At 32.1% G+C, this 14,210-nt stretch overlaps 3 protein-coding genes across 4 annotated transcripts; 2 read left to right on the top strand and 1 right to left on the bottom strand.

Moving 5' to 3' along the window:
- Window positions 1-76: 76 nt before the first annotated feature.
- On the bottom strand, window positions 77-1,414 carry LOC123720524 (serine/threonine-protein kinase Aurora-2-like). Its single transcript, XM_045677171.1, has one exon. It carries the CDS (start codon window positions 1,275-1,277, stop codon window positions 261-263), a length of 1,017 nt encoding a protein of 338 aa, XP_045533127.1. The 5' UTR covers window positions 1,278-1,414; the 3' UTR covers window positions 77-260.
- Window positions 1,415-1,556: 142 nt separating this feature from the next.
- Window positions 1,557-3,749, top strand: LOC123720525 (RWD domain-containing protein 4). The gene is made up of 5 exons (XM_045677172.1): window positions 1,557-1,729; window positions 1,879-2,000; window positions 2,491-2,594; window positions 2,810-2,990; window positions 3,239-3,749. Exons 2-5 carry the CDS (start codon window positions 1,893-1,895, stop codon window positions 3,401-3,403), a joined length of 558 nt encoding a protein of 185 aa, XP_045533128.1. The 5' UTR covers window positions 1,557-1,729; window positions 1,879-1,892; the 3' UTR covers window positions 3,404-3,749.
- A 174-nt stretch (window positions 3,750-3,923) lies between these two features.
- Window positions 3,924-5,979, top strand: LOC123720323 (cytochrome b5 domain-containing protein 1). Of its 2 annotated transcripts, XM_045676880.1 has the most exons (4): window positions 3,960-4,298; window positions 4,454-4,715; window positions 4,873-5,118; window positions 5,783-5,976. In XM_045676880.1, exons 1-4 carry the CDS (start codon window positions 4,053-4,055, stop codon window positions 5,869-5,871), a joined length of 843 nt encoding a protein of 280 aa, XP_045532836.1. In that variant the 5' UTR covers window positions 3,960-4,052; the 3' UTR covers window positions 5,872-5,976. The 2 variants fall into 2 exon arrangements, with proteins under 2 accessions (XP_045532837.1, XP_045532836.1); XM_045676881.1 differs by lacking the exon at window positions 4,454-4,715 and having other exon boundaries at window positions 3,924-4,137; window positions 5,783-5,979.
- The last annotated feature ends 8,231 nt before the right edge of the window (window positions 5,980-14,210 follow it).

The following is a 14,210-nucleotide window of genomic DNA, read 5'->3' as shown; positions in this document are numbered from 1 at the left end:
TATAATTATTTAATGTTTTGGTAAAATACATAAGAACAAAGATAATAAAAGTACAAAATAATATTGTTAGAAAATATTAAGAAAAATTGCATTGTAATGTAACCAAAAAGTTAGTATAGTAGAGAATTAAAGTATATCACGAATGGCGTTGTATGTAGTGAGTATTGAAGATTATTGGAAATAAGTAAAAAAGGCTGTAAAGCCTTTTTTAAGCCAGCTTAAGCAATTTCCTTAAATGTTAATTGTCATATCTTTGGGAACTATTTCTGTTCTGCAATATCAAAAGGAGGTGGTTTTGTACCTTCTGGGGCATTCTGAACAATCCAAGGATGTTTCAAAACTTTAGCTAATGGTAGCCTGTCCTCAGGCTTAATAACAAGCAATTTTCCTATTAAATCTCTCGCTAATTCTGACACATAATCAGGATACTTAATAATTACATGTCTAATTTTTTTATATGTTAAACTGTGATCAGTCGATTCAAATGGTGGAAGTCCTACTAATAATTCATAGCAAAGTACTCCAAGACTCCATATATCAACTGCATAACTATGTGGTTTAGAATCAACCATTTCAGGAGATAGATAGTCTAATGTTCCACAAAGGGTCATGCGTCTAGATGAAGGTGAGTGAACAGACCAGCCAAAATCTGCTATTTTCAACTCCCAATTGTGACCAATCAATAAATTTTCTGGTTTAAGATCTCTATGAATAACTTTTTTCTGGTGGCAATAAATGAGGGCTTTAGTCAAATCTCTTATATAGATTGCAGCTGTCTTTTCATCAAATTTCTTAAGAAGTCTTAATAGTCTATACAGAGCACCATGTTTAGCGTATTCCAATATAAGATAAATGCGCTTTTCGTCATGGAAGTAACCATACATGCGAAGAATGTTAGGATGTCGGAGGCGACATTGAATTTCAACTTCACGCCGCACTTGGTGCTCGATGTCAGAAGAAAGAATTTGGCTTTTGAACAAAACTTTAAGAGCCACTACATAATGTGATAATTTTTCCCTTGCCAAATAAACACTTCCAAATTTACCCTTTCCGAGTGGTCGTCCAAGATCAAAGTCGGTAATAGCCCAAAGCTTTTTTCCATCCTTTTTAGGTTCAGACGTACTTGCTTCATCCGTCACATTTTGTAGTTGAACACTATTCAGCAACGGTCGACTAGCTGGTGCTGCCGGTATCTTAAAACCATCACATTGTCCGGGCAGTTTAGGTGTGCTTGTTGTTGATCCTGATATCGGGGGCCTATTTTCTTTAGAATTCATTTTCCGAAAATAATTTCTTCACCCCTATATTTGTTAACATTTAACCAACAAAATTAAATATATTGAGTTTTAATTCTAATCCCCACAGTTTTTCAATTCAAATATCAGGATTTAACGTATATTTAAATGTCACAAATCACAACAAAAATTGAGAACTTAAAATTAAACGTCATTTGAAACATTATGCAAACTTCAGGTCAAACACGAATACGATTTTTATTCCCATTATACACTGCTATATCTGCCGGATCACAGGTAATGAATGTGAAATACTACTCTATGGATAAACTGTCAACCAAAACGGATACCTCATAACAGCTGTTCAATTTCTTAATATTATAATAATAAATTCTGCAACAGGAAGAGTCTTTCGATGCTTATAAAGTAAATGTTAATTAGCACGAGATATCTAAAACTGAATTTATTTCAACAAGAAACTTACTGTCTTTAGGGTGTGAGTAGGTTTATGTTGTATAGATATTCTTATAATAACCTAAATTACTGTTTGATCATGACTTACAAAACTTTAAACTAATTTATATTATATACACATAATATATATACTGTTATGAATTATGTTTCTTTTTTACATTTCTTAAAGATTTCCAATATAAAATGTCTGATGATGCCGAGCAACAGGCTGAAGAAGTTGAGGTTTTAAAGTCCATTTACGAAGGAGACGAGAACTTCAAACAATTAAATGACAAGACTTATCAGTATAAGGTGACTATCTAAGATTAAAATGTATATAAAAGAGTTTGTCTATAGATTAAATATTGAATTTGTAAAAGCTTTAAGCCTTTAATATTATTTATATCTAGATCTTACAAAGAAAGAGATTACATAATGAAAAGAGGGCCATTTTCTAACCTATACATCCATAACATTAAAAAAATGCCCTATAGATTAGATCAACACTCTAGTGGCATGCACCTCACCTGAGGTGCCCAACCTGAGCTTAAGTTTTACAGCTGTTCACTAATGGACTTTTTTCTATATGCATAATTAATACATGCTTGTACCTACAAGGAAAATATAAAGAAACTGGCACGCCTTAGATCTAAAAAGTGATAGCATTTAAATCTGTAAATTACTAAATACACAATACAGATATAGAAATCTGAATCTAAGATTTGTTGCTTATAGGTTTGAAAGTCAAAACATAGTTAGATTTAAATTTTTATCAATGCTCTGTTGATTTTTTAAATTACAGTATAGAGAGGAAGAGAAATCATTCATAGTAGAGATATGTTGGGGTCCTACATATCCTACAGAGAAACCTAGAATCAATTTAGAAATATTTTACAATCAACACTTGTAAGTATTAGATTATAATTTATTTAATTTAAGTATATTTTAATGCGAGAAGTCAATAATAACTAAGGCAGGAAGTAAGCAGTAAAGTACTTTTTATCCTACATCTATGGTAGGAAATTAGTTGGTTTGACATCAAAGCATGTCTTAATTTCTTATTAATGATATGTGATGAATGAAAAGTATGAGATACAAAATTTATGTTGTAAATATTCCAGGATTTCATCTGTGAAAGAAAATATTCTGAAGATTCTTGATGCCGAAGCAGAGCAGTGGCTTGGTTGTGCTATGACATATACATTATTTGAGTGCCTTAGAGAAAAAGTGCCTGAGATTCTTGCTGAACAAGTAGAGGAGGTGGTTGCAGTGCGATTAGAGAAAGTGGCAATAACAGAACAGGTGAGAGAGTAAGAATAAACTCAAAGGTAATGCTTTGATATACCATAAATATACTAGTCTAAATCTAGATAATAAAAGACTGGACCCTCTTAAAAAAATAAGCATGAAATAAATAAATATTAACCAAAGAAAACACTTTTTTAACCGGATTAAAGCTATAATAATAATCAAGTTTTGTTTTCATAAGAAACAAAAAATATACACCACAGGTCAATGTTAAGGTTCTCTAACTTATATTTTATTTCCAGTTGGAATCTAAGAAGCCAGAAAAGAAAGAACAGCTCAGCAAATCACAAAAGAGAAGAGCATGGGACAAAGCAGAAATGGGTAAAGGTGGAGAGAAGCCAAGGGGCTGGGATTGGGTTGATATTGTCAAGCACTTGTCACAAGCACCACATGTTCAGCCATCTTGACACTAATGAGAGATAGTAGAACCAGGAAAAAGACAAACATGCTTATTACTCTGCAGGTGTTCACGCATACTGTAATGCATAATGTAACAAGTTTTAGTCAAACAAATAATCTCAGATTATATTATTATATCAATTACAGAAGCCTCATTTACAATCACTATTTTTAATCCTGCTACAATATTGTATGTATAAATTCCATAGAAGTAGTATGGAAAGTATTACTCCCATAAAAATATAAAACATATTTTACCCAAGAAACAGGTTGATTTTTTATATACTGATATTAATGAAATGAAATCTGTACTATACATGCTTTTGTCTGGTAAATGTATATATTACTATTATTGTCATTATAATATAATTTATGAAGTAATTGTGATGTCTTATTTTTTTTCTTGTTTATGGCTTTTATTTATGCCAACTGGGGATGTCTTATTTACTGTAAAAATAATGACAATGATAATTGTCTACTGATATTTATTGTCACTCACTGCAGATTCACGCAATTGCAAACGCAATAATTATTTTTGATGTTTACAGTTTTAAAAAGTTCAGTCTTTACATTAAACCTTTGACAATGTACATAAATATATGCATTACTTGCCAAAATGACAATATGATGTTTCAATTTTTGTAAAATATTTAAACAATGATTTACACAATCCAGCAATGGTATACGCCAGCAGAAGTAGCAGTGCACAACACAGCGACGGATTGCTGGGTGTCTCTTAATGGTAAAGTTCGCAACCTCACCCCTTGGCTGGAGCAACAGTTTAAGTTGTGCAGATGCATTAAGTCTTGTTCGTGTCCCATTAATAACTGGTACTGTAGGGATGAATGTGTCGAGTACTGTCCATGTTTTAAACGGGGATTTTTATACTGTGATGCCAAACGGGTAATTTTATACACTATGTATATATTATGTAGCTTTGAGTCATATAATATTCATTATATACCATTTTATAGAAATAGGTAACAATACAATGATTTTCAATATTACACATAACGAAATGATAAATACCTTTAAAAAATAACTTAGCAATATTTCAGTTGGCTATGACAATTCTTGCGTACGCGGGGAAAGATGTGAGTCATTGGTTCAAAGGCGATGAGTGGGTAAAATATACTCACCCAATAGTGGGATCCACTGTCCCATTTCACCAATATGGGCACGGGAATAGAGAACCCGTCGTACCATCTACAAAATGGCGGCCGATTTGTAAATGTGGTCCCTGGTGGTTGGATGAGAGCAATGTTGTTGGAAAGGTGACAGCAAAGACAAGGCCTATTCGGATTACGAATACCTTAATAGGTATATTATTTTTAACAACGAAGAAATATCGTTTATATAATAGAATCGCAATTAATAAACTATGTTTCGTTTATACTAACATTATACTGATTCCCAAAAGTATAGAAAATATAAGGTTTTTTGGCTATTTCTTATTGGTGCTGACTTCTCATAATAGGAACATCGACAACTCTAGAAGTGTGCTCTGAAGAGACTCTCTATCAAATAATGATGCGCTACCTTCCTCACAATTCCCACATGCTTTCATACACCTGGAGATACTTGGATAAGCCATTGAAATACGATCTAACTTTGGAAGAAAACGGTGTTCCGGACGAGAGGGAAATCTTTAATGTTTTAGCGTTACCAGAGAATTTGCACATACCCGATTTGCTTTTGTATTACAATGACGATTTGACTGAAGGTGTGTAATTTATATAGCATACAAAGCAATGCCGAGCTATTCGTAATAGTAAGGCAGTGGCTAGATCCTCATTCCTGCGGTTCGAACGCAGGCCCACTGCATGCCTTACCCCAAAGTCGATAGCGTGTTCAGGCACAGAAGGCTGATCGCCTACTTGCCTCTTAGAACAAGCATCTGATGCAGAAATATGAGGCCAATGTCAGAAATTGTTCCTGTGTTTTACAGGAACAAATTCTAACATTGGACTGGCCCACGCGAATGTATATTTACTAGAAGCACGTCTTGAATTCTTGAACCGTACAAAATCTATTCTTAAAAGTCAACCATTGTCGTTGACTTAGTCATTTGTCTTGTCAGAAATCGTATTCCTCAATCTGGAGCAAACTTAGATATTGATATTGCACATGATATGTTTTTTTGTTGTTGATGGAATAGGTGCTAAACGGGCAGGAGCTATACCTGATGGTAAATGATATGCCCATGGACAAACAGTGTCAGCAGGCTCGTGAGTGCGTTGCCGGCCTTTTAAGAATTGGTACGCTCTCTTCTCGAGGGGTTTTCAGTCGAATTGGTTCGGAAATACCACTGTGGGCATAAATGTTCCTTATAGTGGTGTTATGCTGGTTCCAACATCCACATGTGACAAACAAATTTATAATTTCAGACCCACCCAAAGAATGCTACTGCGAACACCAAGATTGCGTAACAGGACACCCAGAAGACTGCCATAATGTCCATATTGAAGATTCTTAATTAGTTTACTTATTAATTTACAAATATATTTGTTAATACATTTTAACTAAATTCTTAATAACAATTAGACTTGTTTAATATACTTATTTATTTTAAATTTTAATAAATTTTTACACAAAATGCTTTTATCACATTATTTAATTTACCATTCTGAGATACTATATAATAAACTTTTTCACCATCCAAAAAGGTGGTTTTGAACGTCCACTTCGACCCTATACTTTTTGTTACTCAAAAATTTCAATGGCTTATAATAAAATTTAAAATCCAAGTTAGGATCTGTTGGTTTATGTTTCTGAGACTTTAAGTTATGTTCAGTCAAATAGAAAGTAAACTGTCTTTGGTTACATTATTATGATATCAATTCCGTAAGATGGGCGTGTTATTATTTTTATAAATAAAGTATTTTGACACTGATCCTACTTGGAATTATCTAATTTGATACATTTAATTAAAAAGTAAATAATACAAGATATTTTTTATTAAGTGTAATCTTTTTGTGACGCGCCGCATTACTGGGATTCCGCGTGAAAGTTTTCATTATTCCGAAGAATTATTACGTAATTATTATACAAGAGCATAAGTTACTTGGCACGTGGTCGGTCGTTGGTATTTACCTTTGACCGGGTAACTGAATAATGTTTATTAATTTGATTTATTATGTGTAATCACAAGAACGGCACGCGATGAAGGCAAAAAATAATTAATTTTTATTGTTGTAGGGAGAAAATGTGCTTTAGGTATACTGTGCTGTGTATACCTCTGTCCCTGAAATTTTAAGACATTGTAAAAATGGGATAGGATCTAATTTGATTCCAAAGTGTTCTGGGTGGAAGCTTCTTGTGATGATCGTCAACAATATATAAATATTGTTGAGTAATCATTTTATAAATATAATTAATATAAAATATAAATTCTTGACGAATAAATACAATGGAGTTATTTCACCAAATTAAGAAATAAAATACCTTTAAAAAAAGCTACTTTTTTACTTTGATTGTCTTTAGGAATCCTCTATTGTTTACAGTCTTTAACCTTATGTTTTTTTCGTAAAATCCCAACTTATGCCTGTCCACAGGATATATGCTCAGCCGAGCGCGTCGTAGGCTCCGGCGCACTGTTGCCATGGTCGTAAACTATCACCTGGTTGTCATGAATATTAATGACCGGGAACGCGTATGCTACCATTTTAATAGGCATAGCTTTATAGTTTTTTCTATACATTTTACCTGACCAACATGACCCGTATTGTCCACGATATAGTAAAAGTACTTTTAATGCCTCAATTTTTAAAATGTGATTATGTTTTGATTCCACATTTCACTTACTTATTTTTGCTTAGATGTTCAGAATCTTAGGGAAAATATGGAAATATGTTTGTGTTTTAAAGGATTCTCACGCTAAAATATAGTCTAAATATAATATAAAATTTAGCAAAATTGACCTCCGATATGAGAAAGGCGAAGACAGTTTTTAGGCCACAGAGTCAGCGGAATAATTGAATGAGTGTGTTTTTGTGCAAATTGCTATGATTATTTGAATATAATACCGCGGACGATCGATATTCTGGCTAATAGTTTGATATATTTTATAGCATTTCTTAGGGTACCACACACATACATTAATACTTTTCAAGACAACGCGCCCGCTTATTGCAGTAAGTAACAAGGAGACCACCAGGCATGCGCGGATCGGATAATTCACATCGGGCTACCCTAAAATACCCCATGCAATGTTCCATTAAAAGTATACGCGTAACATCACATAAACCATAGAGAATAGAAAGGACGCGCGCGTGTGACGTAGACAAAAGTTTTCGCGCGTAAAAAACTCTTCGTATGGACTCTTTTGCTAATAGAAGTGTAAATAATAAGTATTTTTATAAAAATAAATTTATAGGGTGAGTTGGTAAATAATTAAGTTATACTTGAGAATTTTTTTTTTCTGTTTGTATTCAGATATCGTTTATATGACAATCGTTTTTAAATATTTACTCTTGATATACATGACATTTTACGGTATCGATCATTAAGACACTTTATTAAAATTCAGTTTAATATTTTTGTTGAATTAATTTACTTCCTTACTTTTGACTTATGTCCATTGCTTTAAGTTTCTTTTTTGAAAGATTTTATGGCCTAATACGAATTACACGTAGTATCGATATACCATAGAGAAGTCTGTAAGCTTCGGTGAGAAATATTAAAAAGTTTACTGACTACGTTAAATGTTTTTTTTTTATTATTTACAATGATAACGATTGCTCGCTATAACAATTTTTATTATAAATATACGTTTCTCTGAGTCATAGAACTAGGAGTGCCAAAATTAAACAAGGGTTGGGTAGCTCTGACAAACTTATTTCGAATCCCAAGGACAATCAATACTTCCACCCCTTATTTATCCCTATTTAATTTAGCAAAGTATTCTCTACTAGCAGTTTAGCAAATGTAATGAGATTTTTAAAACGTTTGGAAGTATTTATCATTTATTTATGCATAATAAGAGTATTGCATTGTAAACTTTAGAATAAACAGATGTCAATACATTTAATAAATCAATTTTATAGTTTAATGATATTTAATAGAGTAGATTTAATGATATTTTATATCAAGATATACTTAAATATATAGTAATTGTAATTTTCTTTATTTCAGAAGCCAACATGGCGACGCTTCCCATATACGTCTCACTGAGCAGGTAAATTAGATGCAACTACGGCAGTAAGAATATCTTTTAACTTATTCTTAATACAAATACAAAAAAATACAGGGGAGGTTCATAAAATTACAAATGAGATATTTATTAACTAAATAAGGAAAATAATTCGTATTCTTAGCCTCCTTCTAAAATCTTCTTATGAAGTAAAGTGCTGAATTTAACAACAAAAGTTTAAATTCAGCACAAACGGCATTAACAATAGGTACATTCTGCTTCTATAACCCTTTATATCAAATTAAATTAAAATACTGTATTGTTCATATTAAAGATGTTTAAATACCATCCGTATCACCTCTACGTCCGTCGTCCCACAACTGAGCGTTTTCTAAGGCAGTTTTTGCCGCGCACCACCACCATGTGGAACCAGCTGCCCACTGAAGTATTTCCGAACCAAATCGACTTAGGGTCCTTCAAGAAAAGAGCGTACCAATTCTTGAAAGGCTGGCAACGCACTTGCGAGCCTTCTGGCAATGTTAGTGTCCATGGGCGGCGGTATCGCTTCACATCAGGTGAGCCTCTTGCCCGTTTGCCTGCTATTACATTAAAAAAAATGTTATCCAGTATGATTTGAGTAAAAGTAAAAATACGTGGTAACCTCTTTCGTAATATCTAATATTATTTATTTATACTTCATTTCATTTATGGAAAAATAAATAACCTAATACTTAAAAATTATAAGGAATGCAAAAGGCGGCCTTATCACAAACAAGCGATCTCGTCCCTAGTAAGGAAAAAAAACTTTACCAACTTTAATCTAAAGTTAAATACGAAAAACATTAATAAAATAAATCTGTTAGTGGAACGTAGCATATATATAAGGATCTGAGAATTTGAATCATTATTAAGATAAGAGATTAACCTTAGGTTTTTATTTATTTTGTAATGGTTACGTGTACGTAATATTGTTTGCGTTGTTATAAAACAATTATTTGTATGATTATGATCCTACTTTTTACTTCGGAATTCAATCAATGACTCTCCTGCTGCACAGTTTAAACGGTTTTAGGTCACTTCAGGTTTTAGCTCATAAAGAAATGGGCCGCTCAAAAACATCCCAAGTAGCTCAGAAATTCATTTTAATGAAACTGTAACTGTCAAATAATTAACAAATTTATTACCAAAATTCATAACGCGTCCGTCTGCGTCACGTCGAAAACTGTAAAACGGCGATAAAATTAAGTAATTATACTAATGATAGCACGCGTCGACACGTGTTTTTCACTGAGGGGAGATCGTTAAAATCACATTAAATTTCGTGTAGGGAACTATAACTGTCTTATATTATCTTTGTAAAATTGTCCAGTACAGAAAATATATTTATGATTTCTTTGCTATTTTAAAAATAACCAATAAGCTCAAACAATAGTAACAACACAATATACATATATTATATACAACATATTATATACATATAATAAATTATTCATTAACCGTATTCAAGCGTAGAGATGTGGGGTAACTCTACATCTATCTCGCTCTCTATTACATTTACCACGGAGAGTGTTCTGGACGTTATTCGGATTAATGCCTGCATGTGAGTTTCATTTGGACGTCGAGGTGATACGTTGTATTCTGCCGTGCATCACTGTGACACTAGCTGCCCACTGAAGTATTTCCAAATCAATTCGACTTAGACCATACTGATAAGAACGGCAACGCACTCGCGATCCCTCTGGCATTGAGAGTGTCCATGCGCGGCAGTCCACCTAACATCAGATCTCTTGCATGTTTGCCCCATATAAAAACAATGTTATTATTTATTTACTTAAGTGCGATATCTAAACGTGTGAACGGATTTTGAGGTGCTTGACAGTTGACATTGATTTTGATTCGTATCTTGTAGCAACAAAACGCAAACCAACATCGGAAGTGACAAAATTCCGTCACGTCAAGTCATTTTATAACAAAAGACTACAGTACAGTTGTTTATAGTCGTTGATAAAACTTGCCAGAGCTTTCCGTCGCTTCCTGTCTCCCGGTAAGGAAGTAAAATGCGAATACGTGCTTTGACTTAGGGTTGTCGATAGATTTTTTTTAGAGGCTCTGTTAATGGTATCTCTTGTGTATTGTATTGATATTCTCTTTGTATCGCATGCTGTATTAAATCCATACTAATATTCTAATGTGAGTGGGCGTAGTCAACACGCAATAGCGGAATATTGTGCGTGAATTAATGTAGTAGACGCGATGTGGACAGGTGACTAGTGCCGTCGACTGAACATCTTGTCCATTAGGAAAATTATCAACTAAGTAATAGATAAATCTGAGGCCTACATTTCTAGCGACATTTTTTTTCAAAAAAAAAAGTTTTCTATCTAGTGTTCTATCTTCAAAATTGTTTCAAATTCATAAGACTTGGCAACCCTGGAGTGTAAGCTTATTATCGGTATGTATGTAACGCCAATTCCATAGAAGTTCTATTGACTGCCATTTTTGGGCACAGATAAAATTCTTCTCACATACAAATTCATATTATCGACCAGAGACATAATAAAGAACCATAGCTTTAATAACAATTATATTGTGTTACGTATTATAACTTGCATTACCAAAGCTTATTGTAAGTCGGTATAGTGCATTTATTTGATTAGATACAATAAATCCAGAGGATTGTATGGATATAAAAAAAATGCACGCAATTTAAATGTACGAATGATTATAAATTGTTTTTAATTTGGGTGCCATTTTCGCTCGCTACTTTGCAATACCAAACTTTTAAGTAGCATTATACAGAATGCTCATACATATCCGAACCGATCGTTCGATTAATCTTTTATTAAAAAAATAATCAAACAAAGAGAAGGTATTATATTTTCAAATTCAGAACACCGTTTTACTAAGAATCTGTTGAGTCAAACTGTAATAAGTTCGTTCCCCTTAAAATTACTGTCATAAGTATGTTAATTGGCTATCGATATTCTAAATCACTTGAATTCGAACCAAAACTAACGCCTACGTGATTTTAAAATGAAACCCTACCTTATACAGTAACTTGCTGCACTTTTAATTAATAATAAAAATAAAAATCCGTTGATCCGTAATCAGGACCAAAGAGTTTATTTATTTATTTACAAGTAATCTTACAGCTAAACATATCCATACAAAAGAACACTTACACAATATGCGAAACCAAAACATATTACATTGATAAACAAAATGTAAGTAACAGTAACATAAATCCATTAAGTACATTAACATATATAAAAAAACATAATTAAAAATTATTAAAAAGAAAATCAAAATAAATTCAAAAAGTTTGGTCCCTGTCCCAGTGTAGTTATGTTTTTAATTTTAGGTTAATAAAATTGGTAATATTGTTTAATTGTATTAAATAAATAATTAAACAAACGACAACTTAATATTTTAAAGAAAAAACTAAAAGCACTATTATTGCCAAATAACGTCAACATGTTCGGCTTTTTAAAAAAAAAAGATGCAAATTGTCTACATCTTCATAAGTTGTATTGTAGACGCAGATAATTCGTGTTCGTAAGAATAACGCTTCCCTTATGTTTTTCGGATTAATCAATTTTATGGTACATCCCTAAAGGGTATTGAATATATTTGTGTGCGTGTTTCGTCGAAAATGTATTGACCCAAAACAATTAGTGTAGTTCGGAATTTCACAGGATTTCGCTATTTATTTTTAAGCCACAAACTACAAAGGCAGTAATTATTTCAATTTCGTCAAAGCTTCATTGAAACTATGAAATGTCTTCCAGTTGAACTTATAAGTAAAATTGACAACCAAACGTTTACGACTCTTTATTTCTTACAACGAATGTTTTTAGGTGCAACTGAAGATATTCACATACAAATTAATATATACATTGTTAATGCAACGCGTGATTGCGTGAAATCATCGAATAGAAAATTAGATTTGCTTCTCTCATTACTTGGTATTTGAAATGATTTACATGTTAAAACCAGAAAATAGAACAAACATTTATAACATCTATCAAATTTAACCATTCAAAAGTTCTCTTATGTAGCAAAGTTATGTGCACAAATACTTTAATATAGTTAAAGTATTTGTGCTTGACTTGACTTGATGATTATCTTACAAAAATCTGTAAAAAATCTATGTCAAATCAACAAAATTACAATATATTATTTAGACGAAAACCGTTGTCGTATTTTTAAATTGGATTTTAGAATTAAAGCTCGTCCAGTTCGGTGATACTTTACGTATTCTTTTTTCGAATGTCTCTTTGGTATTTTTCAATTTCAATGTTAGGTACATTACTACTTTGCACTATAAAGTCCATGCCAATTTCAAAAGTTGAATATAATGTAAAATAACACTCTTACCGTCAGGCATCGATTCGCACATTATGCCGACATGCACTTAATTTTTTCGAATCCGGAGATAAAATTTTACCGCACGAGTTATTATTGCGTGCTGATTCAAAGTGGCGTATTCTTTATTTTTTGCAATTTTGATTTATTGTTTTTAATATTATTCTTTCCCGTATTCTGATCATTGTTAACACCAAGCCGCTACTTATAAACTTTTTAAACAGACATTAATTATTGAATATGAGAAAGACAGTGTCTAGTAGGTAAGCGATTTTCAGGGCTCGTCAATAGATTTTTTATTTTTATGTACTAATACTAAATCCAATATAAATAATTGTCAGGAATCCGTATTATGTTATGAAGGGTACGGGATGTCATACATAAGAAAAATGTATCAACAAAAATCAAAAACTTTTAAATCGATAATTACTTGTTTGATTTGCATTTAACATTACGGTCAGAAATACGTGAATGCTTTATCCTTAATATCGATTGAGTATTTTTAAAGAGCAAACGAGTAAGACTTTCTTCCGTGTACATCTGTAATTCCTAATAGCTTACAAGTGCAAAGATAGTCTTCTAAAAGAGTAATTCGAAATAAAAACTAAAAATTAAATGCAAACTTACCACCGTGGTGGACACAGATAGCTGATCACTTTTTTATATTAAGCGTTCAACGAAACAGACGCTAACATATGTCTCTTCCGCGTCTCTTCCAGGATTATGGGAAAGTATTAATTTATCTAACACTACAGGATATTTCTCTTTTGATTCTCTATGGAATTCCAGACCAGAACGGCAGGATAAATTCGTCGTACTGCATCTGTAATATAATTATTGTCTCTTTAAGAACTGGTTCAATAGGAACTTGCAAGTTAGCCGGATATAACTAATGAGTCTAGTAACAAGTTCTTTGGAATTCCATTGCGTAGTTTTCATAGTAAAATTCAGTAACAAAAACCTAAAAAGGTCTCATTGTATTACCTATATATACAATGTAAATTATATCAGACTTATTAATTATCAAAATTCTCTTTTCAATATCAATATTCAAACTTTTTGCACATATTGATAATTTACAAAATATAAAATTATGATATACGATATGTTATGTTACGGGCAGCTTTATATCCACTCAGTGATATCTTTCAAGCTTCCTTATAATCATACAAATATAATATTTTATCTCTTTAACTCATTAATAAAATTATCATTTTTTACTTATTTTAGTAAAGAAAATACAATTTTAATGCGATATTAATTTAAATAATATAATAAAATAATTAAACAATATTTACATTTATTAAGCGGGTCGCAAA

Source organism: Pieris brassicae, chromosome 2 (assembly GCF_905147105.1).
Source record: "Pieris brassicae chromosome 2, ilPieBrab1.1, whole genome shotgun sequence".
NCBI classification, from domain to species: Eukaryota; Metazoa; Arthropoda; class Insecta; order Lepidoptera; family Pieridae; genus Pieris; species Pieris brassicae.
This window is presented reverse-complemented; position numbering and strand designations above follow the sequence as displayed.

Bases quoted from the DNA above. Each gene is read 5' to 3' on its own strand.
- LOC123720323 (XM_045676880.1), top strand. From the start codon at position 4,053: ATGATTTACACAATCCAGCAATGGTATACGCCAGCAGAAGTAGCAGTG. The intron at 4,299-4,453 runs GTAATTTTATAC...GCAATATTTCAG, and splicing joins TATACTGTGATGCCAAACGG to TTGGCTATGACAATTCTTGC. The intron at 5,119-5,782 runs GTGTGTAATTTA...TTATAATTTCAG, and splicing joins CAATGACGATTTGACTGAAG to ACCCACCCAAAGAATGCTAC.
- LOC123720524 (XM_045677171.1), bottom strand. From the start codon at position 1,277: ATGAATTCTAAAGAAAATAGGCCCCCGATATCAGGATCAACAACAAGC.
- LOC123720525 (XM_045677172.1), top strand. From the start codon at position 1,893: ATGTCTGATGATGCCGAGCAACAGGCTGAAGAAGTTGAGGTTTTAAAG. The intron at 2,595-2,809 runs GTAAGTATTAGA...TAAATATTCCAG, and splicing joins ATATTTTACAATCAACACTT to GATTTCATCTGTGAAAGAAA. The intron at 2,991-3,238 runs GTGAGAGAGTAA...TTTTATTTCCAG, and splicing joins AAGTGGCAATAACAGAACAG to TTGGAATCTAAGAAGCCAGA.